The 26,436-nt window shown below is 40.2% G+C and overlaps 1 protein-coding gene across 2 annotated transcripts in view; it reads right to left on the bottom strand.

Moving 5' to 3' along the window:
• TDRD7 (tudor domain containing 7) overlaps positions 1–26,436 on the bottom strand; it is a 69,737-nt gene that overhangs the window by 12,113 nt on the left and 31,188 nt on the right. For both annotated transcript variants that reach the window (XM_019729177.2, XM_074330747.1), the window contains 6 exons: positions 23,074–23,260; positions 11,957–12,068; positions 9,729–9,931; positions 8,596–8,730; positions 6,776–6,862; positions 184–318 (listed from right to left, as the gene is read on the bottom strand). In XM_019729177.2, coding sequence (XP_019584736.2) covers positions 184–318; positions 6,776–6,862; positions 8,596–8,730; positions 9,729–9,931; positions 11,957–12,068; positions 23,074–23,260 — 859 coding nt within the window. The remainder of the gene's footprint in view (positions 1–183; positions 319–6,775; positions 6,863–8,595; positions 8,731–9,728; positions 9,932–11,956; positions 12,069–23,073; positions 23,261–26,436) is intronic.

Here is a 26,436-nt window from a genome sequence, read left to right as displayed (position 1 = left end):
CTAAATCGGCCAATTTTTACATCTGAACACCAGGGGACCACCACACTTGGATCACTGCTAACTTAGTTACAAACTCAGACTTCAATCACTATCAAGATCAAAACTGAAAGGGGGCATCTCACGTGATTACTACCATATCCCAATTTCTTCCAGCAAATCTCCCAGGCTTGTAACATATAGTACCTGAGGTGGTATTGCAATCATTTCTTGTAGAAACCGAGGGGGAATTTCCCTGAGCTCGGACACTTTTACGGACGTCACGGTGCCAGAATCCAGGAATTGAACATCAAGAGCCCGGCTGCTGTGGACGTTCGTGATCTGCAGTGAGACAAGTGTTGGCAAATTTACGAGCACATCCAAAGGGCCAAAAAGCTTCTGTGCAACTACATTTTGTTTAACTATACATTGCAAATAAAAAGAAACAAAGATTATCTGTGTTATTAAATTCTCTCTTATTTTAAAATGTACCTGTAGGTATTCTTTTGGAGTAGAATTGATTTCAACATCTAGTTGTTAATTCATTTCATCAGTAATAATCACTAAACTAATAATTAGTAAAATTCATAAATACAGTAATATTGACTGTTTTCAATTCTAGGACACTGTTGATACATTATTGTTGATTATAAGATGCAGTCTGTTCTCCAAAATATTAAAATGTGAGGGGGAAAAAACTACTGTGTTTTAGTAATGAGGAAATAAAGACTGGAGCGAATTCAGAGACAGAATTTTCCTTGTAGTATTTTTTCTACTACAGCATTGTCAGAAAACCTAACGATAATTTTTATCATCTGTCCTACCTAAAAAATTGAAACAGAGAAAAGTCACAAAGAGGTAAAATAAGTCCAGCTAATAATTCAAGTAATAAGTCACCGAGTCAACGCAATAATTACCTATTTGTGATCAAATGGCAACATCACACTGTAAGATACTGAGTGCACCTTTAAATGCCCCCCGTTTTCCTCAGTAAGCCACTGTGATATTTGCCATCACTAAACATAGTTACGTTGACCAGAGCCCCATGGAGATGGTGATCCGGGCAGGGACTTTATGCTGACAACTGCACTAACCGCCACCTGAAGAATGGTGGCGCATTCAATGTGGTAACTGCCAAGAAGAACTGGGCCACTCTTGGCTAGGAGTCAGATATGTGAAAGTAAAGCCTTTTTCTACTGCCCCAGATAATGCTTTATTAATATAACTGCATAATTTTTTAATCTCTTAAGATATAATAAACACAGTACTATGGGGCAATAGTTTAAAATGTATTTATTTATTCAAATATATGTATATTAAACATATATTTGGTATGGATGGCATATATTCAATGCTTATTATATCCAGGCATAACTGGGCCACAGAGATATACTCCCCATCTCAAAGAGCTCCCAGTCTCGTGAGAGATGACACAAATATGTAATCATAATATAATGCAGTAAGGATAGTAATAAAGTTATACATGGGGTACTATGAGAACATGGAGGAAGGGTACCTTGACCCAGCCAGGAAGTAGATATTAGGACAAGATTTCAGGAGGAAGAAATGCCTAGAATTGGTATTTTTCTTCAAATTTACTTTTTTTCTTATTTTAGTATAATATCTCCATTATAGAAAATGTACTTAAAAGAATGATATAAAAATCACTTGTAATCTATTATAGATTACAATTATCCTTCTAGTTGTTTATTCATGCATCTACAAAAAATAGATTTACAAAAATTATAACATATTAGTATATACTATTTCATAAATTGACTACTTTTTACCCAATGTCTCAAAAATATTTCATGTTATTAATCTTCTACACCATTTTAAGGTTACATAAGTCTATCATATAGATATATTGTGACTTATCTAACAAACCCTTTGGCTGAATAATTTAAATTGTGTAAATTTTTGTCCCTTTAAGAAATAATCATATTTATTGAACATTTGTATTTCCTTTTTCACAAACTTGAATTTAATAAGTTTCACAAATTGATGTCCTTCAGAGCTGGACCTTAAATGATGAATGGGAGTAAACCAGATTGGTAGGAATCTAGTAAGGGGCTAATCTGGACATTTCAAACGGGAGAGGACGGGCAAAGACACATACAAGGTCTGACAATTAAGTTTGTGAACTTGCCACCGTGCGCTTACATGGGCAGCACTGTACAAACAGCTTGGTAAGTTTCATAACCGTGGCATATCAGTGTCTCACAGCTGTGTTCGTGTCGACATGTGGCGGTGTCATACTGAGTGGTGTTCATTATTGTTGTTGCGTGTTTCTGTGTGCAGTCTCGATAATGTCTGAACTTGAATTAGAGCAACGAACAAACATTAAATTTCTTGTTCAACTTGGCAAGAACGGAAGTGAAATCAGGGACATGTTAGTCCAAGTTTATGGAGATAATGCCATGAAGAAAACGGCAGTGTACAAATGGATTAAATGTTTGTCTGACGGGAGAGAACACGTCACTGATGAAGGAAGGTCAGGGTTGCCAGTAACAAGCAGAACTGACAAAAACATTGCAAAAATTCGTCAAAATCATCAGCTGACTGTGAGAAGCATAGCAGACCAAGTAAACATCGATAGAGAAATAGTTAGGAAAATCTTAACTGAAAATCTTGGCACAAGAAAGGTGTGTGCAGAAATGGTCCCGAAGGAGTTCACCGATGAACAAAAGCAAAGGAGAGTTGAAGTTTGCCAAGACCTTTTGATGAGGCAAGATGATGTTTTGGGCTATGTTATCACTGGTGATGAAACATGGGTGTACCAATACGATGCTGAAACAAAGCGTCAAAGTGTACAATGGAAATCATCCAATTATCCAAGACCAAAAAAGTTCCGTCAGTCCAAATAAAGAGTCAAAATGATGTTGCTAACCTTTTTTGATATTAGACGGATTATTCATTATGAATTTGTACCAACTGTTTGACAAACAGTTAACCAAGTTTACTATTTGGAAGTGTTGAAAAGGCTGCATGAAAAAGTTAGACAACCTGAACTTTTTGCCAACAATTCATAGCTCTTGAATCACAACAATGCATCAGCTCACACAGAACTGTTTATGGGGGAGTTTTTAGCCAGTAAACAAATAACTGCATTGGAACACCCTCCCTACTCATCTGATCTGGCCCCCAATGGCTTCTTTCTTTACCCAAAGATAAAGGAAATATTGAACGGAAGACATTTTGATGACATTCAGGATATCAAGGGTAATACAATGACAGCTCTGATGGCCATTCCAGAAAAAGAGTTCCAAAATTACTTTGAAGGGTGGAATAGGTGCTGGCGTCAGTGCATAGCTTCCCAAGGGGAGTACTTCGAAGGTGACTGTAGTGATATTCAGCAATGAGGTATGTAGCACTTTTTCTAGGATGAGTTTACGAACTTAACTGTCACACCTCGTATATTTCTTACAGGTGGGGTCTACAAGCATTTTGGTTATGTTGGAACATAAAATGTGAGATGCAGGGCAAGGCAAGAGATGGGGCTGGGAGCCAGGCAAAGGCAAGGTCTTGGAGCCAGACATTGTGTCTTAAAGAACTTAGACTTTCCCTTGTAGATAAGAAGAAGCCAATGTCAAGTCTTAAGTAAAAGAATGAGATGGTCAGCTTTAGAGGAAGCCATGTACTGTTGTTGGTGGTAAGACTGGGTGAGGGTTTTGGAATCAAATAGATTCAGTTTTAAATTTCAGCTCTCCCACTTTCTAGCTGAATGACTCTCCTCAGTAAGAATGGGGATAACAGGGTTTTGTGAAGATTACATGAGATCACTCATGTTTAGAAAAACAAGATTTAGTGTCTGGGAAACAGCCTCATTGAAAGTTGAACACATTATTATTTACTATGATTTGCACTTTGGGTTGCTCCCTCTAGTGGGGTGGTATTGGAGGACGACAGAGGAAAGGTAAAGGAACCAGTTGGCATGGTACTGCAGGGATCTAGACAAGAAATGACAAGGCTGTAAAACTGGCAGGGTGAGGTGATCAGTTGCACTGGGGGCTGAGAAAGATTAAGGAGTCAAAGATACTTCCTAAGGAACAGCTTGAGTGACTGCATGAACGGAGGCACCACCAACATACACGCACACGAGGAAGACAAGGATGGGAAAGATCATTCTGATTTCAGACACGTAGAGCTTGGGGAGTTGTGAGATGGACCATTAGGCTGGGCTTTTTGCCTGAATCTGAAGCTCATCAAGGGCTGGAAAATGAATTTAGGACACATTAGGACTGAGACGATAACTGAAACTATGAGATGGGATTGCCTAGAGGGAAGCAGAGGCTGAAGAGAGTGGTGAGTCAGGATAGAACTTGGGGACACTGACACTTCCGTGGTAAGGTTTAGGGGGAGACTTGGGTGGAAAACAAGAGAAAGAGCACCATAAGGAAAATTAGGAGGATTTGGTAACATGGTTGCCTAATGAGAAGACAATTTCAAGTTTAAACACTGTTAGGTGCAGCAAAGAGGTCTGATAAAATAAGACCGGGAAATACTAATTAGATTGTGCAATTAAGGTGCTGTTGCAAGAACAGGCTCTCTGATGGAATGCAGGCAGAAGTCAAACAGCAGTGGCTGAGGACTGACTGAAGTTGGTATAGAAAAGTGAATGCAGATCACTCAGGATGTGTTTGGAGGAGGAGTGATGGCAGGGAGAGTGATGGCCATGGAATAGATTTGGCTGGATGTATGGAATAAGTTCAAAATGTATAGGCACCAAATGAAGCTTGGACATGTCAAGAAGAAATACATTGTTTAAACAAAGAATCTGCTTTTCATTAATCATTTTTCCTTCCTTAGCTTTCTACGCATCAATAAAAGAATGAACACTTTTGCTACTTCAAAGGTAGACAACACACAATTCGATAGTAGTAAAAGTAATACTAGATATTTATATAAAGTATTTGAGCATATACTGGAAAGGTATTATTGCCAAAAAAGTATAACCTGATTCTACACATGAAGAAACTCAAGTTGAGAGACACTCTACAAAATACTGTCACTCTGCAAAAGGCCACAAACAACAAAGAAAGGCAGAGCAACTACCAGGCTGGAGGAAAGTGAGAAGACATGAAACTAAATACAACTTGGGATCCTGGACCAGAAAAAGGACATTTGAGGGACAATCTGAGAAATGTTAAGTTCTGCAGATAAGTTAATATTATATTGATGTTAATTTCCTGGTTTTGATATTGGTTACTCAAGATGTTAACACTGTCAGTAAGGGGCATATGGGAACTCTGAACTATTTTGCAACTCTGTGAAAGTCTAAAATTATTTCAAAATAAAAGTTAAAAAATAAGTATTTGTGCCCTTATACACTAAACACCACAGAGCTTTAAATTTTTAATAATGCCATGTTCTTTTTAACGAGTCATGTTTTTGAAGTTTATAGCTAAGCAGACAACTCTTGGTCATACAACCCCAGATCTCAGCCTTCTGACACATATTCACATTAATAACAACAACAATTCAAAATTGCTCCTTTTGTTAAAACGGACATGACCAAATTTTATTTAAATAAAAGGAAAATCAGTATAATTAAGTTATCAAAATATTGCTATGCAGTATTTAAAAATCATTAAAGCAATGGTTCTTACTTTCCTAGGGTTGGCTTCTTTGAGAATCTTATGAAAATTATGGATACTCCCCCACCCCTAAAATACATAATATACACACACACTCTGCAAGGGTCCTTGGAAGTGGAGGTCCTTGCACCTAGATTAAAATCTTCTGAAACAAAGGAAAAACAGAAAAAAATAAAATAAAATCAAGCCCAAACTTGCAGTTTTAGCAATTGAATAAACTAGATATCAAAAAAAGAAGGAAAGAAAAAACAGTAACCAGAAAAATTAAAAACCCACTTTTGAAAACATTATAGAAATATATGATAAAATATAACAAGCTTCCTTTCAAATTCATAACTTAACTTGCAAGAAAATAAGACAATTATTAGGGACTGGAAATAGAGGTGTATGTGAACACTGAAGCCCAAGTCGACCTGGGCAGGAGGGAGGGAGGGTCTGAGACTCTCTCAAGGAGCCAGAACTCTCAAAAGGCTACAGCCTCAGTGAAAGGGTCAATTTGGAGAGCAATTAGGCAATACTTAGCAAAATTGAAGCTATGCATCCCTACACTCAGAAATGCCATTCCTACATACGAGTGAGTATGCACCCTGGGGGATATGCGCAGCAAGGCTCATGGTAGCACTGTTTATAACAAAAAATTAGGAACAATCTAAATATCCTCAGGAGAAGAGAGTTATAATGTTTGCATATTCATACACCGTTACATCATACAGCAGTGAAAACAACTGAACTAGAGCTGCACACGTCAACGTGGATGAATCTCACAAAGAAGAAATGACAAAGCATGTCGCAGAAGAACCAATACATTTTACTATTTACATACATTTTTAAAACATTCATTCATAGAGTTATACTTTATTCATTTTTTTACTATAGTCTATATACATATTCATTTCTATATTTCCACTACCTGTACATGAAAATATATAGATAGTAAAACTGTGTGTGTATAGATACACACATAATAAAAGTATAAAGAAACAAATAGGAATGAGCAACACCAAAGTCAGCAGGCAGCCCCCCAGGGTGGGAGTAGAAGAAAGGGGATACAGACGGGGAACGTCGACCCTATCTGTCATGTTTTATTTCTCAAACTGGCGATGAGCATGTGGGTGCTTATTCCATTTTTTAAGACCTTGTTTGTACACCTGAAATAGTTCATAATAAGTTAAAAAAAAAAAAAGTCAAGTGACTGATTTTACCTCTACTCGTAACCATTTTCCTTTGCAATGGAAGAGGCAGATTTTCCCACAGAAGGGTACGGAAACGAAGTATTCCGAGGTCATGTGCTGCAAAACAGAATGGCACGACACTTTTATTACTCTGAGCCAAGAGCATATTGCTACAGCATCAGACACACATCGCTGTGTCACAGGCCAGCTGTTTCACCCATATGTAATCAGTGGAGGCAGGGCCTGTCCTGAGGATTACAGAACGTCTGCCTTGTGCCTCATCCACGTGTGGATGGCAGTGAGCCACTCTCCTTCCCGGCACATGGCTCATAAATCAGTCCTGTTAAAATGTCTAAAAATGTGAGTGTGGAGGTCAGTATGATTCATCTAGGCACTGGCACCATCAGTTAAACACAAAGAGGGAGGACGAATCCGACAAAGAAGAGCAGAGCCTGGATGCAAGTGAGCAGGTTGGGCTACCTGTCCATAAGGCCTCTTCTTCTTACCTTTTACCATTTAGATTAAAAGATAAGATTTTAATTCCAAAACAAAAGAAATGTTAACAACACAAATGTGGGTATCAGCGCCAGTGAAAGGCCAACACTTCATGGCTGTAGGTCTTTATCCTCCTCTTCTGGTGTAGCCTGAAGCTGGGGGGCTGCTGTGGTCTCTTCCCTTCCGGGTGAATGTCTGCACTCTTGCTACAGGTAACGTCTCCACTTGGGCTACAAGGGCACTCGGGACTATCGAGAGTGCTTTTCACCACAGGTTATAAGCACATGCATGCAAATGAGTCACTGGAGTCGGTTTCTCAGGGTGTCTCAGATTTTTCCAAGATAGACTAGGAAATCAAACTTAAGTAATGACCTTGAGATACATACATCCACGACATCTGTGACAGAAAGAGGTAAAGCTATAGATCTAATGCCTCAGTTCTAGGCTGGGGTCTGAATACAGACTGAACCTTATTCAGCAAATACTTTGGAACCCTGTTCTATATGAGACACCAGATTAGGTACCACAGTGCCGACATGAATTAGGTACTTGTCAGTACCTGATAAAGCTCGGTGTCTGCCCTCAACAAGCCTGCACTCCAGTCAGGCAAGTAAGTCCTTAAACAGCTATTATAAAATGCAGGGCTGCATAAGTGCTACAAGGTGCTCAGTGTGCTCAGGTTAGAGGCAACGGTTCACTTCCCGGGATGAGGGGGTCAGGGCTGAAGTGACATTAGAGTTTAGTCACTTGGAAACCACAGCATATTCTGCATTATGACGACAATGTCCTAAGGGAGGTAAGAAAATCACCTTGGAACCTTAAAACAAAACCTCTACATATCCTACGTCAGAAAAGAATTAAAGGGTAAGGAGCGCATTTAATAAATTGGAATTGTAGAACCACATCTACCAAGGCGGTAGGTTATCGAGCCCGGGAGTGATGCCTCCGAAGTTTTATCCTCCCTACATCCCATGCTTCCCTCTTTGCCTGAGGCAGAGGAGCCAGCTGGCTCTAGCGGACGGACAGACGCACCGCAGCTGCCCTGCAGGATCATGAACTGCACCTTGTAAACAGCAAACCTACCAGCTGCTGAGCGCTCACTATGTGCCAGGCACGGTGCTAAGCGGCCTCGTGACCTCTCCTCATGACAGTCCTATGGGTACACACTCTTACTATCCTCACTTTACAACGCAGAAACCAGTGCGTTCTTTTTGCTTTGTTTTGTTTTAAATTATGCAGTCTGTGGCTCTTACCCATTATTCTAGAAATTCTACCTCAAACTATTCAAAAGTTAGTGACCACTCTTATTTGCAATTTTAGGACTAACTCTAGAGGGGGACGATGCCCCGCCATACCTTACAATGGAAGTAGTCCTCTGTCTTATGCAGAAGGTCGTTGAGTTTGTTCAGACCCTTGCAAGGCACCTGGCAGTAGAGTGTGCCATCAGAGCAAATATTAGTCACTTTGACATTTGTGTACATTGCATCAACCTGGAACGAACAAAGGACACATCAGATGCCTGGGAACACAGCACAGCTATTACCTACCCAATGGGTATCTGCCTAAATATGTTCTTACAAGTCTTTGCACTTTAAATCCTCTGAGCTGGAGGATAGATAGGAAAGAATGAGATTCATGACTCCAATGGGAGAAACTAGTTTAGATACCTCTTTCCAAAAGGAAGATCAGATATCATTTGTGTCGGGCACAAAGTAGACATTTTGCATACACTTATTTATTACCACTTTGCATTATCTCAAAGGCTGAAAATATCCTTAACCTCATTTTCTCCCCATTAATGTAGAAAAAGAATTTTTACATAAAACATATTTTTGCAATATTAACAGAAATGATAAAAAAACACTCTCACCAAATCAACCCCATTATCAGCCTACTTTCTAATCTGTATCCATAGGCTACATAAATTTTAGTAATTTTAAAAACCTGTAATCATAGTCAAGGTTTAATTTTAACCATTTTTAGTCAGATCATAATATAAAGACAATTCACTACTGCTCTACTTATTAAAACAAACATTTTACCAATGTTACTATGAAGCCTTTAAAATGATCATTTTTAACATCTCATTCTATCATTTAGAGCGGCTGCCCTATAATTTATTGAAAGGTTTCCTTCTTTGTGGATATCTACGTTCTTCACATTTTAAAAATGTTAAAGGTAATAATTTAATAAACATCTTTATTAATCTAATGTTCCCTTCTTTTGCATTATCCTCCCCTATTATCTTTGAAAAATAATTTCATATGAAATTAATATATGCTCATTGTAAAACCTGGAAAATAAAAAAATCCAATTACTATTTATGTTTTGGCATTTTTTTCCATTCCTGCACCTCCCGCCCCCTTTTTCTCAATATGTATGTAATCTGTCTCTCTGTAGCGTTAGCTTAAAATTTATAACATTCTTTCCTGATAACTTTCTTTCCTACAATATGTGTGATAGATGACAGCAGTGGTCACAGTGGTACCTGAAGGTGAACCTCTAGTGACTTGTCACATATGGCCTTTAAGCAGGTGGCATTAATATTGATATCATCTTCTCCTGATGTATCGTACAGAATAACAAGTGGAATATCAGCTTTTTCAAGTATTTCCACTGCAAAGATCTTTCCACAAGTTAATGATTCAACCACCTTCACTAAACCAGGATCATCACTTAGAACTTCCAACCCTGAAAAATATTGAATATTTAAATTTGTACTTAATTAGCAGAATCATGCTAAGATGGATAGATAGATTGTATTTATTTTGGCTATTAATTACAACTATGAATCTACTACAAAATTCTTAAATTTTATAGGAAAGCTTTGTTTTAAAATCTTCTTTATATAACCCACCCTTTGGTTTTAAGACATATATTATAATGTGAATGCCCTTTTGAATGGTTACACTAGGCAGGCAATCTTAAAACAAGAAGAAAAACTGATCATCAATCAGAATTTCTACCTTAGGAGAAATAGCCTTCACTTTATATACAAGCACATATTTAACACAAAAAGACTAATACATATAAAAGCTATCAATCATGTTGCCAGTCATGTATTTGTAATGTTCTTCCTAAAAATATAGCTTTGATTTTTTTCATTTTCTAGTTAAATATACACAGTTATTTCTTTCTTATAAAATGAACACACATTCATTGTAAATTTAGACATCCACCCTTTCTTTCTTTCTTTCTTCTTTCTTTGTTTTTTTCTTTCTTTCTTTCTTTCAGTACACCACAATGACCCTGAAGATACCAAATAATTTTCTGATTTATCAAAGAAGGATCAGCGTTTAACGTAACATGGTATTAGGTGAATTTAGTATGATATTGGGTGAATTTTACTGTCTAATTGTTCTTTAAATTCTTTGAAAATTGTAATTCCATGTCTCATATATATGACAACTCTCAGTCAATCTATTAAACCAATTAAAACTAGCTCATCATTTCTCCAATGGTACTATAAGGCCATTGCTGTATTTCCCCCTTTTAGTCCATAAGCAAAACCTCAGACTCCCACTGAGCTACCTCTCTCTCTTTCCTCCCTCCCTCCCTCCCTCCCTCCCTCCCTCCCTCCCTCCCTCCCTCCCTCCCTCCCTTCTTCCCTTCCTTCTTTCTTTATTTTTAAGTGTGTTTTTCCAGGACCCATCAGCTCCAAGTCAAGCAGTTGTTTCATTCTAGTTGTGGAGGGCGCAGCTCACAGTGCCCCATGTGGGGATAGAACCGGCAACCTTATTGTTAAGAGCACTGCACTCTAACCAACTGAGCCAACCAGCCGCCCCACCTTTCTCTCACTCTTTTTCTGTTCTCCCGACACATAAGTGTGTCGCTTTTATCAAATCTTTCATTTCACCATCCCAAATCTTGTCCTATGTTCTTGATATGTTCTTTTCGAAACCAACTCCTACAGGTTTGTAACAGGCTTTCAAAATTACTTGAGATTTATCTCACCGATAGAGCCAAACCCAGCTCCTCTGACAAAAAGATTTATCCCTGCTTGAAAGGAGGTCTTTCTTCACAGGGCTAATTTTCATGACAGAATCTGGATCACTTTCTGAATTGAGCTCAGGCTCTCCTGGCGTGATGCACACACATTTCAATGCCTTTCTTCCTCACTAATATGGCCACTAGAACGCCTCCGGACTTTCAGATTATCCCTACAATGTCACTCTCACACACCTGCATTCCTTATGCTTCTTCGAGAAGGAAAGGAAGGAACAGTGATACATCGACTGTGCCCGAGACCACACATGACCTGTAGCCCAGCTCACGCTTGGGCGCCTGAGGGTGTGTTACTTGGTAACAAGGAGCACCCACAGAGCCCATCTCAGTGGGAACGAAGCTGGTTGTCACTTCACAATATGTCAAACAACATGACTTAAACTGATCGAATCCCACGATACAGGGCCTCTAGCAGTTGTTACTAGGGCAGTTAGAACAACAACGAAAAAAAACCCTTTAAGATAGCAAATAGACATTTATAATAAAATGTAATATATTACATATGTTATATATAAAAATATAGCAAAAACATTGTAACAGTATTATAATGATCACATCTTATAAAGACCACATTAGACATGAATTTATACCTTTCAAGAAATAACCCATTATAAAACCTTGAGATACTTAGCATATTTTAGGATTTAACCAAAAGTACACTGGTGATAATGTATCAAAATGGAAAGAGCTTTAAAAAGAAGTTCCTCTTACCTGCTAGCTTACACTTTGTAGCTTGGAATGAGAGTGAACAGAACTTGGGGTTTAATTTGTACGCTTTGCTCTTTTCAACATTTTCACTAAATCCATAGTCAACATAGCATACCTAATAATAACAAAAACAACAATATTTAGGTTCAAATAAAAGTCTTTATCCTCCATTCTTAAAAAATCACTTGGTGCACTTAATTGGTTCCAGTTTATTCCATAGTCGTCATGTTAAGTGGCGCTACACTGCCCGGGAAATGCCAGGAAAGGTGCCTCCGACTTAGCCCAGAAGAGAAAGGCTGGGCTGGGAAGAGGGAAGCGGAGCTCCTGACCCCCAGGCCCCACTCTTCCACTGCGCCATTGTCAACGGCGAGAGAAGGGAAGGCTGCTGAACTCGCCGCCTCGCTGCCCAGCAGCACGCCTGTCTGGCTCTGCAGCCCTGACTGCTGCACCCTCCCATTCACAGTAACGCCTGCCTCGCCTCATTCCTTTTGATTTACACACTTCCACTAAGGACTGGCAGCCTCAAGCAGCAGGATTTGTTTCTAGAGAGCGTCAGTCGGGTGGCACTTATCAGATTCTAAATCCCCAAAGCAGCACGTGCGATGGCTGCTCTCGGCTATTATGCTTCCAGGGACTGAGATGCTTTCTGCCAATGACAACAATGAGGTCATGGCTGGATAACATTGAATTCTGTACTGTAAAAGCAGATACTTTCTGCTTCTGTTTTTGTTTTCTTCAGGGTGTTAAGACAGGTTAGGCCTTCATGCAGCTCAGTACATAAAAGGCCTGGGTACGGCCGGACAGAGTTCTGTGTGTACAGAAACCTGCACAGCACTGCCTCACCATCAGCACAGATAAATAAGATCCTGGATATTATTTTTAAAGTATTAATAAAACCTTCATTTGAAAAGGAATAAAGACTTTTTTGAGAAAAATAAAATCTGAAAACATTAAGCTGTGGTTTAGACAGATAACTAAGAATCTGAGGGAAAGTGGTGAATACCTAGTGTGCTTCTCTAATTAAAGTAGATGATGGTTATTACAAAAACAAAACCACAACAAAATCCAGGGCAAAGGGATAGCAAAGAAAGATCAAGTAACAGAGAGTCCTACGTTCTGCAGGAAAACAAAATTCACAGCTTCTTAGTACCTTGGTTACAGTATTAAACATACAAAACAAAAATTCTCTCCAGCAGAGAAAATCGAAGGGAAAAAGGGCAGAGACCACTAACACCTCTCCCTGATCACCGATAACTGGGCTGGTGCGGTGTGTGTATCCCACATGGGAAAGGCTCATCAATGAGAGTCCGTATCTTAACTCAATGCTGCCTGAGGCCTGTCTCTGGCAGAGTCCCCGTGTCAGGCAGCCAGCCGTTTCAGCAGACAGGTCCTCTGCTCCAGTCCCAAATCAGCACCTGTTCTTCCTTCCCACAACCTCAGGATTCAGGCAGCTTTTGTTTCCTTTCAGAGCTACCACCACCTACAACTTGGATTGTGCTCTTCCCAGACTTAAAGTGGTGATAACATGATCCGACAACAGGACACAACATGTAAAATCATGATTTCTGGGAAATTTAGAATATATTTCCTAGCACGAAGAGACTAAAGAGTAACTGCTCTAAACTCTTCAAAGGGTTTGTAACAAATGTTTGGAGCTTGTTTTCTTTTTTGTTTTGAATCAGGATACCATATATTTACATGGCAGCTGAAGTTTATGAAACGGATCACCCAATTTGGCTCTCACCACACTGTGCCCTGCGTCCTTTGCTCTGTTCAGTAGTCGTAAGCAGTGCTTCTCTCTAATGGCCTAGGACCAGCACGAGGAGGCTCATAAATCCTGGCAACAGGCCCCAGTCAATTCCTGGGTCTCTGGCACCACCAAGTGGCGGGAGGTCTCCCAGTTACCTGAGTAATGTGGGTGTGGGTCAGGCCAACCTTAGGGGGTGTACCCAGGTTCCTGTTACTTACACTCACCAAGGTCTGTGGAAAGCAAGGAGGGAATCAGTACTCGCTGCCAGGCATGGCATCGTTCAAGAGAAACAAGACTTGCCAATTAGCTGAGATTTCTCCATATAAAGGGAAAATTTCATCCCTGTCTGATTCATGGGCATGTGCGGAACAAGATCAGGCCAGAACTGCTACAACTACTGCTGTCTTACGAGCTTACTACTACTGTACAATATGCCAAGCTACCCTTTTTATTCCTAATACCAGCCTACAGCTCTCAGCTGGTCGCCCCTCCTTTATGAAACACTTTCTTGTTCTGGTTTCCATGACACTGCCTTCTTGGTTTTCTTTCTCCTTTGGCCATTCTTACAGTCTTCTCTGCTCCTCTTATGCCCACTATCTAAATCCTGGCACACTTCAGAGCCTGGTTCCAGGTCCCCTTATCCTTTCTATGGGTATTCTTTCTCTAAGCGATCTTATCTGGCCCCATGACTTCAGGTAGCGCCTAGATGCTGATGCCTCCCACCTGATATTTCTCCAGTCCTGACTTCTCCCTGAGCTCCAAGCTCATCCATGTGAAATGTGACAGCTAGTCTCATACCTAAGAGGGCCTACAAATTCTTGATTCTCCTATAATCTGGTTCTTCTCCCTGACTTGCCAATTTCAATAAAGGGCACCATTCTCCACCCAGTTGCTCAATTCCCAAACCCAGCAGCCATCCTGAATCTTCTTTCTTACCTTCCACATCCAGTGAACTAGTGTCCTGGCAGTTCCACCTCCAAATCCATCCTGAATGTGCCCTATTACTTCTGTTTCCGCTACTGCCACCCTAATTCAGCTCACAAGCTGCTGGCTATTGCAGTAGCTAACTGGTCTTACTTTCCTTCTTTGTCCTACTACAATCCATTCCCCACACAGGTACTGGAACAATTTTTGGCGCAAATAAACCAGAGCACATCTCCCTGCTTATTTTCCATTACAGTTATTTTCTATTACAGCACTGTGGCTATTTCCTTCACTGTACTTAAATTGTCTCATTTATTTCTTGTGTACTTACTTGCTCATTATCTGTCTTTTTTTCACTAGAATATGATAAGCTTCTTAAGAACAAGGACTGGTCTGTCTTGTCCCCCACCCCAGAATAGTGAAAAAAAAAAAGAATGAAAAGTACTCGTATGTCAAGCAGATGATGGTAGCATCTGAGTTTACAGGTAAGGCATCAGAGAAGTTAAATATCTTTTCCAAAGCCACACAGCTGGAAATGGCAGAGCTGGGACTTGGACTCAGGTTTAAATGACTCCAGAGCTTAAACTACCATAGTAGAGGCAAGGAAGAAAGGAGACACACGTGCTTTTTGTCCTATAGGTTTCAGACTGGGAGACAGCCTTGTGGAATATTTGCTTTATTTATTGCAAACACGGTTGCACTGTTAATGTGTCACTAGAGTTTGTGTATAGTTCATTTCTTCATAAGAAATCTCTATGCCTTCAAATAGTTTTAAGTTCTGTTGAACTTTCTAAAAGCAGGAGAATGGCCGGGAAGTAGAAGTTTATCCAGGAACGCTTGGGGCAGTTATCCCCTATCCACTAGAGGCCACTCAGGTTTCTCAGTGAGCAGAAAGCAGTGATGGGGTCCTAATGACCTAGATAGACTTCCTGGCCCTGCTACCCTAAGGTTTCTGAAATGTGCTAACCTGCCCTCACCACCCTTTGCCCCAGCGCCATCTCTCTTCCTGGGGTCCTGACCTTCCACTGAGGGGCACTCTGGCTTTGGTTCTGGTACCCTTTCTCAAACATTTCTCATCCCCACTCCTTCAAACACACCTGTGTTAAAGGTTGGCCCCTCTGTGGTTTTCTTTCCAGAGGAGATGCCAGCGAGGACATGTGATGTCCCCAGGAAAGGGCATTCCAGCTACAGAGAAGGGAAAGCTAAGGAGAGTCCTTGGGGGCCAAAATCTCAGACTATAAATCATTTAGTCCAACTCCTTTGCTTAGCAGGCCCAGGGGAATGGAGGGACTTGACCAGGGCACACAACCATTAAACAGGCAGAGTCGGGACTAGCACCCGAGCTGCTAATTGCACTGTGCTCTCTGCTGGCCAGTTAGCAACTTGGTCCTTAGCTTTTTCAGATTTGTTTTTTCAAACTTTATCCAAGAACAATTTACATTGAATTTAAAAAATGCCCATTTAAAGTATAGTTTGATGGGTGTTGACAAAGGTAGATACCCACATAATCACCATAATCAAGATAATAGAGGCTGAGGGGACAACACATAACACGGCTCAACCCAACGCTCACGGCAGAGACCTTGGAGAAAAGACTGAGGGAAGAAGGCTGAAAACGGTGGTTTAAGCCCTCACTGCCGCAGAGAACAGAAGAAACCTTAGGCACTGAGACTAGCTGCCCCCTCTGGACCCTCTCAGAGCTCACCCCGCCCCCACCTGCCCGGTGCTAGAAGCGGAACAGTAGCAGTGTCAGATCAAAAGAACAGAATATTTGCAGTTCTGAGAATTGTGGTCCTCAGACACAGATTCACAGCCCAACTAGTTCCCGCAAAGGAGAGGGAGCTGTGGAAGCAGGACCAGCTGTGGTGGTGGTCACCACCATTGCTCTGGGCCACCTCTCACAACCCTCCCCACCCCTGACCCCACCTATCTCGGCGGATCCCTGCAGGAGTAAACAGAACTGCTGAAACATACGGGCTCTAAATCTGGTGCAGGAAGAGCTTTGGAACTTTAGAAGCTCTCCACATCCCCACACGGAGGCTGCACCCCATGACCCAGGCGAACTGTTTAAAGAGGAGAAACCCACCTTCTAGGGAATTGCCCCACTGTGTGAGAAGCTGGAATAGTGCAGAGAAAATATAACACTACTGTGCATGAGAGAATAAAAGGCTGCAGTCGGAGAGAAAATAAAACATTCTACCAACACCTACTGGAAAACAAAAGAAAGACCTCTTTCTATCAACCTGTTGCAGAACCCACTCCTGTAGATGCCTAGAAAGAGAAATAATAAATCATTCATTGCCATGAATAACCAAAGCAACAAGACAGCTCAGAAAGAAAATGAAGTCTCCAGAAGATGAACTTAAAGACATGGAAATATGTGATTTAAATGACAGAGAATTCAAGGTTGCAGTTCTTAAAAAACTCAATGAGAAGCAAGAAAACACAGACAGGCAGTTTAATGAACTCAAAAACACAATCAAAAAACAAAATGAACATTTTACCAAAGAGATTGAAATTTTAAAAAAGAACCAAATAAAATTTCTGGAGATTAAGAACTCAATAAATGAAATGAAGAATGAAACAGCCAGCTTAGGTAGTAGAGTTGACCAGATGGGGGAAAGAATCAGTGACATCGAAGATAGAAATCTGGAAATGACATGGATGGAAGAAGAAAGAGACTTGAGACTTAAAAGAAACGAAAGAACTCTACAAGAACTTTCTGACTCCATCAGAAAGAGCAATATAAGAATAATGGGCATACCAGAAGAAGAAAGAAAGAAGGGAACATAGAGTATATTCAAACAAATAGTCAACGAGAACTTCCCAAACTTGTGGAAAGAAATGGATCCTCGAATCCAAGAAGCAAATAGAACACTTAATTACCTCAACCCCAACAGGCCTTCTCCAAGGCACATAGTATTGAAGCTGTCAAAAATTAACGACAAAGAAAGAATCCTCAAGACAGCCAGGGAAAAGAAGACGGTAACCTACAAAGGAAAGCCCATTAGATTATCAGCAGATTTTTCAGCAGAAACTCTACAAGCCAGGAGGGAGTGGAACCAAATATTCAAACCATTGAAAGAGAGAAATTATGAGCCAAGAATAATATATCCAGCAAAGATTCCCTTCAGATATGAAGGAGGAATAAAGACCTTTCCAGACATACAGAAGCTGAGGGTATTTTCTAACACACGACCTGCACTACAAGAAATACTGAAGGAGACTATTTGACCAACATAAATAGGGATAATTTGTGACAACCAAAACATAAAAGGGGGGAGAATAAAGGCCTGAACCAGAATATGGGAATGGAGAAAGTAAGCATGCTGAAGAAAATGGAATACTCTAAATATGAAACTTTCTTTTACATAAACTTAATGGTAACCACTTGAAAAAAATCCAGAACTGAAATATATAATGTAATAAAAGAAGAAAGAGGGAAAAATCACAGAACACCACCACACAGAAATAACAGACAACACTAAAAAGGCAAAGAAATAATGGAGCCACAGTCTTACCAGAAAACCAAAGATAGAATGATAGGAAATCCTCATATATCAATAATCACCCTAAATGTAAATGGACTAAACTCACTAATAAAAAGGCACAGAGTAGCAGATTGGATAAAAAAAAACGAAACCCAACCATATGCTGCCTCCAAGAGACACATCTCAGCTACAAGGACAAACATAGACTCAAAGTGAAATGGTGGAAATTGACACTCCAAGCAAATGGTACCCAGAGAAATCATCTGTAGCCATACTTACATCAGATGAAGCAGACTTCAGGATAAAAAGGTAACAAGAGACAATGATGGACATTTCGTAACGATAAAGGGGACTACACAACAAGAAGACATAACAGTCATCAATATTTATGACCCCAATCAGGGTAGACAATAGAAAAAATTAACGTGACAAAGAGCTGGTTCTATGAAAAGATTAATAAAATTGACAAACCCTTGGCTAGACTCACTATGATAAAAAGAGAAAAGACACTAATAAACAAAATCAGAAATGAAAGAGGGGAAGTTACCACAGATGCCAAGCATCATCCAAGAATACACTGAAGGACTATGTGCCACCAAATTCAATAACCTAGAAGAAATGGACAAGTTCTTAGAAACATATGGCCTTCCTAGGCTGAATCATGAAGAATTGGAAAATCTAAATAGACCGGTCACCAGTAAGAAAATTGAATCAGTCATCTGAAACCTTCCCAAAAGCAAAAGTCCGAGACCAGATGGCTTCACTAGTGAATTCTACCAAACCTTCAAAGAGGATCTAATACCTGTGCTACTCAAACTCTTCCAAAAAACTGAATTAGAGACTATACTCTCTAACTCATTTTATGAGGCCAACATTACCCTGATACAAAAACCTGGTAAGGACAGCACAAAAAAAGAAAACTATAGACCAATATCTCTGATGAATACAGATGCAAAAATCCTAAACAAAATTCTAGCGAATCGAATGCAAGAAAGCATTAAAAAGAGTATTCATCACGACCAAGTGGGGTTCATCCCAGCGGCACCAGGATGGTTCAATATATGCAAATCCATCAATGTGATATATCACATAAGCAAAATAAAGGACAAAAATCAAATGATTACATCAATTGATGCAGAAAAAGTGTTTGACAAGACACAACATCCATTTATGATTAAAACACTTAATAAAATAGGTATAGAAGGAAAATACCTTAACATAATAAAGGCCATCTATGACAAACCCTCAGCTAATCTCATAATTACGGTGAAAAACTGAAGCCCTTTGCTCTATGTTCAGGAACACGACAGGGCTCTCCCCTATCACCTCTGCTTTTCAACAGTGTTGGAAGTCCTTGCCAGAGCAATCAGGCAAGAGAAAGAAATAAAAGGCATCCAAATTGGGAATGAAGAAGTTAAACTGTCACTCTTTGCAGATGACATGATGCTATATATAGAAAATCCTAAAGACTCCACCAAGAAGTTATTAAAAACAATCAACGAATACAGTCAAGTTGCCGGCTACAAAATCAACGTACAAAAGTCCATTGTATTCTTATATACTAACAATGAAATCTCAGAAAAAAGAAATTTAAAAAAAAAACAGTTCCTTTTGCAATTGCAACAAAAAGAATAAAATACCTAGGAATAAACTTAACCAAGGATGTGAAAGACCTACATGCTAAAAACTATATTTTTAAAAGAAATTGTAGAAGACACAAAGAAATGGAAAGACATTCTGTGCTCATGGACTGGAAGAATCAACATAGTTAAAATGGCCGTATTACCTAAAGCAATAAACAGATTTAATGCAATCCCCATCAAAATCCCAATGGCATTTTTTAAAGAAATAGAACAAAAAAATTATCAGATTTGTATGGAACCACAAAAGACCCTGAATAGCCAAAACAATCTTAAGAAAAAAGAACAATGCCGGAGGTATCACACTCCCTAACTTTAGCTTGTATTACAGGGCTACAATAATCAAAACAGCATGGTACGGCCAGAAAAACAGACACACAGACCAATGGAATAGAACTGAGAACCCAGAAATAAAGCCACATAAATATGGACAGATAATTTTTGACAAAGAAGCAAAAAACATACAATGGAGAAAAGACAGCCTCTTCAAAAAATGGTGCTGGGAGAACTGGAAAGCCACATGCAAAAGAATGAAACTGGATTGCTATCTGTCATCATATACCAAAATTAATTCAAAATGGAGCAAAGACCTACGCATAAGACCTGAAACAATAAACTGCAAAGAAGAAAACATAGGTACTAAACTTACGGACCTTGGTTCAAAGAGCATTTTATGAATTTGACTCCAAAGGCAAGGAAAGTAGAAGGTAAAATAAATGAATGGGACTATACCAAACTTAAAAGCTTCTGCACAGCAAAAGAAACCATCGACAAAATAAAGAGGAAACCAACTGAATGGGAGAAGATTTTTGCAAACAGCGCCTCCAATAAGGGGCTAATATCCAAAATATACAAGGAACGCATACAACTCAACAAAAAACAAACAACCCAATTGAAAAATGGGCAGAGTACCTGAAGAGACATTTCTCCAAAAAGGACATACAAATGGCAAATAGACATATGAAAAAATGCTCAACATCACTAATCATCAGAGAAATGCAAATCAAAACCACAATGAGATATCACCTCACCCCAGTCAGAATGGCTATCATCAACAAGACAAATAGTAACAAGTGTTGGAGAGGCTGTGGAGAAAAAGGAACCCTCATACACTGTTGGTGGGAATGCAGACTGGTGCAGCCGTTATGGAAGGCAGTGTGGAGGTTCCTCAAAGAATTACGAATAGAATTACCATATGACCCAGCAATCCCTCTCCTGGGTATCTACCCAAAAAATCTGAAAACATTTATCCATAAAGACACGTGTGCTCCAATGTTCATTGCAGCTTTATTTATGGTGGCCAAGACATGGAAACAACCAAAATGTCCTTCGATAGATGAATGGATAAAGAAGTTGTGGTATATATACACAATGGAATACTATTCGGTGGTAAGAAAAGATGAAATAGTACCATTTGTGACAATATGGATGGATCTTGAGATTATAATGCTAAGCAAAATAAGTCAGACAGAAAAAGTAGAGAACCATATGATTTCACTGATATGTGGTATATAAAACTGAAAGCAATAAAAGAACAAGATAAACAAATGAAGGAAAAACTCATAGACATAGACAATAGGTTAGGGGTTACCAAAGGGTAAGGGGGATGGGGGCTCTAGAAGAGGGTAAACGGGGTCTAATATATGGTGATGGAAAGAGAACTGATTCTGGGTGGTGAACACACAATGTGAGATACAGATAATGTATTATAGAATTGTACACCTGAAATCTATGTAACTTTACCAACAATTGTCACCCCAATAAACTTCAATTTAAAAAAATAAAAAATAAATTAAAAAAAAAAGATAATAGACCACATCTTTTCCCAAAACTTCCCTCTTGCCCCTCCTTTTGCAATTAACTTCCCTCTACCTCCTGTCCCAGGCAACTACTGATCTGATTCTATCACTACAGCTACACTTTATCTGTTCTTATATGGAATCACTCAGTGTAACTCTTTTGTGTCAGGTTTCTTTCTCTTGATAGTCTGTGAGATATTATCCATGTGATTGAGTTTTCAGTAGTTCATGCCTTTTTACTGTTGAACAGTACTTCATGATATGGATAAACTATAACGTGTTTATACATTCACCTGCTGGTGAACATTTGGGTTGCTTCCAATTTGGGACTATTATTATAAAAACAAAGCTGCTACAAATGTGTGTAAAAGCCTTTTTGTGGACCTATGTTTTCTCTTGTGCATATACTTAAGGGTCATATACTTAAGTATTTAACTTTATAAGAAAACTCCCAAACTGGTAGCCAATTTTCAGATTTTTCAAGTCAGATCAAATTGCTTAAAAGTTTTATCTTCGTAGGTTTGCTTACGGAATTTCCTAAATTTCTCTGTGACTGGGTGGCAGCGCCTCTCCTACTGAACAAACTGGGTAAGAAACAGCAAGCAACCCTTTCTCACCTCCTGATGTTGTGCTTGAAGGCAGGGGTGTCAGGAGAGAGTACCCGATTGACTTAAGCCTGGGTTCAGGAATGGTTATTTGCACTTAGTGACACAAGAGAGATTGTTTGCCAGGGGCTGACACTGGCACAAGGGGCAGCTTTTATTTTTTAAATTTTTTAAAATTTATTTTTCAATTACAGTTGATGTACAATATCATATTAGTTTCAGGAACAAGTTTTATATTATGGAACAGAGGCCACAGAAACAGAAAATCTAGATAAAACTGTGCCTTGCGGGAGAGAGAGTTCCAGGTCTCGGTCTCTGCACTGAGGGAAAGAAGAGGCGGCGGGACAGAGGTGAGCAGCAGGAATATGGCCAAGTCGGGAAGTCCTGGGGCCTGCGGGTGAAGGAGATGGTGCAAGAGCTCTCTGACCTTTCCAAGATGACCCAGAGGCCAAGACTCAGAGCATGTCCCAGGCCCTGTTTGGGGGTCTCCTCAGGTGACTGCAGAAGAGGGCGGAGGAAGGTCCTCTACTCTGACTGTGTCGCTTCCCTCGCTCCAAAGTACTGATCTTGACCAAAAGCCCACAGAGCGCTGATCAGTATTTATTACATGTTCCCCAGGAATGGGAATAAAGGGCTCTTCCTGATTGCATACTGGGCTATGGATACTCCCAGGGAGGAGAATTTTGTTTTCTTTCTTTCCTTTTTTGTTAACTGAATCTCTGAGATACCGTAACTACCACTGACTCAAAAGCTGACAGTGATCATCTTGTATAGATATTATCTTTTCAGCTGGAGAAAACTAGATACACTTTATGCATTGTGTCCTTAGGATACACTACGAGAAGCAACATTTTATTCGAAAATTTATGTGCTTGTCTTTATAATGCTATGACAAAGTAAACAGAGCTTGCCTTTATTTTGTTCTCTTCTATTGAGATGATCTGTGCCCGTAACCAGGCGTCCTCCTCGGCATTTACGGCCAGCAATTGCCCAACATGCACAGACTGGACTGGTGTGACGGACGAGTTCTTACTGTAATACTCCTTCATCTCATCTTCCATTAACTCCTGAGCAGCAGAATAGTCCTTGCCCACATACCTGAATTAGTTACAGGGAGAGAACACAAATGAAGCAACGCAGAAGGAGGCAATCTACAGGAATTCATTAACGTTACTGCTTTTCTACTGCCACCTTTGGTTCCAGTCTCAGACTTGTTTATATCAACAGGGAGGACAACATGTGTTTAGCAACATTTGTATCTTGATAAAGAAAAATATAATATTGCGGAGCTGATGCAAAAAGAAATAAGGTCCAGTGCACCACAGAACAGATCAAATGCCGGACAATCCAGCAGCTGCAGAGTCTTTGGGAGGTTGAGGCTGAGAAAAGACTCCAGGGAAGGGAAGGGGAAGGGAGGGAAAGGAAGGGAAGGGAAGAAGACTTGATGGAAAATGGAGACACTGATGGAGACCAGATAAGCAGAGTCAACTTAAGATTCTGACTAAGGCTGCTGCAGATCTTTGCAGATTATACTGGAAGAACATCTAGTTGACAGTTTTGCCTTAACTAAGGCTGGGTCTGAACAAAGCTCAAGCTCTGAAAACCAAAGAAATTTTACTAAAGAAAAACAAAGACTTAAACACATTAAACACAACTGTGACCACCTCTCCCTAACTTACTGAACAAATCTGAACACATTAAAACGAAATATAGAGTTCTGACACCCTTAAAAGAGATAACGTGTCCTAGCTAAATGCCTCTTAAATTGTATGCTTTCTAAGAAGTACTTTTTCAGGTTATTTCCTATCTCTTTCTACAATTTCCTGCTGTGGACAACTACAGTCACCTTGCCCCACTTTATGTTATCAAAACATACTATTTCCTTTCTGCCACAAATAGGCTGTTGTGTTTTTGCTCTTCAGTCTGCAGAGACAATTCCGTCAAAGGCCTCCTTACAGGATGTAAAAACCTGATGAATTAAGCTTGGCTCCTGTGACCGGAGCTGTCGCAGCCAGAGGATGGAGACTTTTCAGCTAGAAGGCTATGCTGTCACCTGCCCAGGGAGATGGCGGATCTGCCATGAGTACACTGTTCTTTGTGTTGTTCTAGCTTTTACTTCGGGCCCAAGTGGCCCTATAGAGCATGAAGGTACTACTCCTTCTGGAGTGTCTTCACGTATTCTTGGTAATTATCAACAGGGCAAAAGACACCAGAGTCAACCTATTCATTATGAGGGAAAAAAAACAAAAAACGCTTTAAAAAGTCCTACACAAATGGAAAGAATGCCTTTTTTAAGGCAATGGCTATTTTTAAAACAAGTTAGTACACACATATCACTTACTCCAGAAACAGCTATAGGAGATTCGTCATACTCTATCATTTAAGTTTATTGAGCTTTACAAATGTTAAGGTACTGCCTGGAATGTAGCTGCACTCTTGGCTCTAAATAGTCTCCTAGCAGATCTGCAATTCTGCCGCAAAGGTGACCATTTCCTGGGACCCGGAGTCTCACAGGAACTCCCTGTAGCGCTGTTACAGGCCTGGGAGCTGTAACCTGTGGCTTGGTAGTCTGCTAGCACAGGCTCCTGCCAGGGAGCGGGAAGGTGGTAAGAAGCAGCACGAGATCGGCAGGCAACTTCTGCTCTCTGCACAGCTTGGCGAGGGTAGGGGGGTGATGTTACAGTTGGTATGACAGTGAGCAGTGATAAGAATGAGGTCATACATTGTCCCCAAATTATCTGAGCAAGTGGGCAATGAACATATGCAGGCCAATTTAGGTAAGCCGTAAGTACAAAGTTGTACCAAGTTAATTTCTGAGACCGGAGACAAGAGACTCCCATACGTGACCCGAGGGTTCTGCTCCAGCACCTCTCCGGACCGTTTGTGAGTCACAGGCCTAGTTTCCAGCCCACTGACGGCCTGGGTGGAGATGCAGGTCTAGAACAGGTCTTGGACCAGCTGGAATCTGCTGTCTTCAGGGCAGGGGCGCATGCCCTGGCCTAGGATCAGCCTAACGGCAGACATTCCCTGTGCTGAACATGTGCAATGCTGACTCCAGGATTCCAACTTACCCTGGAAAAGGGGATCTAGATAATCTGAGGACCCTGATCCTCATCATCCTGGAATAGACTGGAACCCTCCTACTGAAGTACTAGAACTGACCCAAACTCCTGTCAACCCTTTGGTAAGAAATCAGAAATCACATGACGGATCCAGGCTAGTGCTGGGGGCTTGGTGTCTGACAACGAGACCAAGGACTACTGGTAACAGACACCAAAAGACCCTGCCAAGGAGGCAGACTTAGATTTTTTTTTTTTTATAATGCCAAATGGTAAAAGTTAGCAATGGGACCATCAACCTTCCTTTACCTGAATTTATTAGTGAACCATAGTGGGACCCCTACCCCTTAGCAGTCTATTTATATCTTCAGGCCATACCACATCTTAGACTAAAAGCTTTATACATTTACCACCCCTGTATAAAATAAGACCTCTCTAAAGTTTCTGTACATTCTTCTAGTTTGAGCATTCCAAGATACTGGATTCTCATTTCATTATCCATTCAGACTTAGTTTGTTGAAATAGAAGAGCTTAATATTTTTGATCTATTATTTCATTGAAGGACTTAGTTTTTTGTCATCTTTCTTTGGGCCTTCCCAGCTCAGCCATGGCTCTGGGGGAGTAACAGCCCAAAACATAAGAACACTGTAGTTGTAGAAGCCCGGGCTCTGCTCTGCTTCGGCCTTCTGCTTTGTCCAGCCACAGTCATACTCTCACCTGGTGCCTCCAGTGGTCCAGATACACCGGTTCCCGCTCTTTACCCTGAGTCAGAAACTTCCAATTACAGTCTTTCAATGTTTTCTGAGTATTCTACATTTTCTCCAAAAGTTCATGGCAAGCATCTGGCGCTGGACTGTGGTTTTCTGGTTTTTGTTTGTTTTTTGTTGCTGGGTTTTTTTTGTAATTCCAGTTATCATCAGCCACTTGGGCAATGACTCCTCCTCCCAGGCAGTGGTATCAAAAGGCTCAAGAACCAGAGCACCTTTGGGTCCAAGGTCTACGAGTAATCTGATATATGCTACTAGGAAGGTGGTGTTTAGCTATTTCAACCTTTAGGAGATGCCACAGAGTCCCAGATTAAATAGCATTAACTACCTACTGGGCAGCTTGCTTTTTCTGTGGACTAGGTATCGTTTGTTACCATCATGCTGTACATTAATATGCTAAACACTGCCATTATGCTTTTGATGTAGATATCTTTTTCATGTTCAGGCC

This window comes from Rhinolophus sinicus, linkage group LG04, assembly GCF_036562045.2.
Source record: "Rhinolophus sinicus isolate RSC01 linkage group LG04, ASM3656204v1, whole genome shotgun sequence".
Taxonomy (NCBI): Eukaryota; Metazoa; Chordata; class Mammalia; order Chiroptera; family Rhinolophidae; genus Rhinolophus; species Rhinolophus sinicus.
The sequence above is the reverse complement of the archived record's forward strand: the minus strand, read 5'-3'. Positions and strand labels throughout refer to the sequence as shown.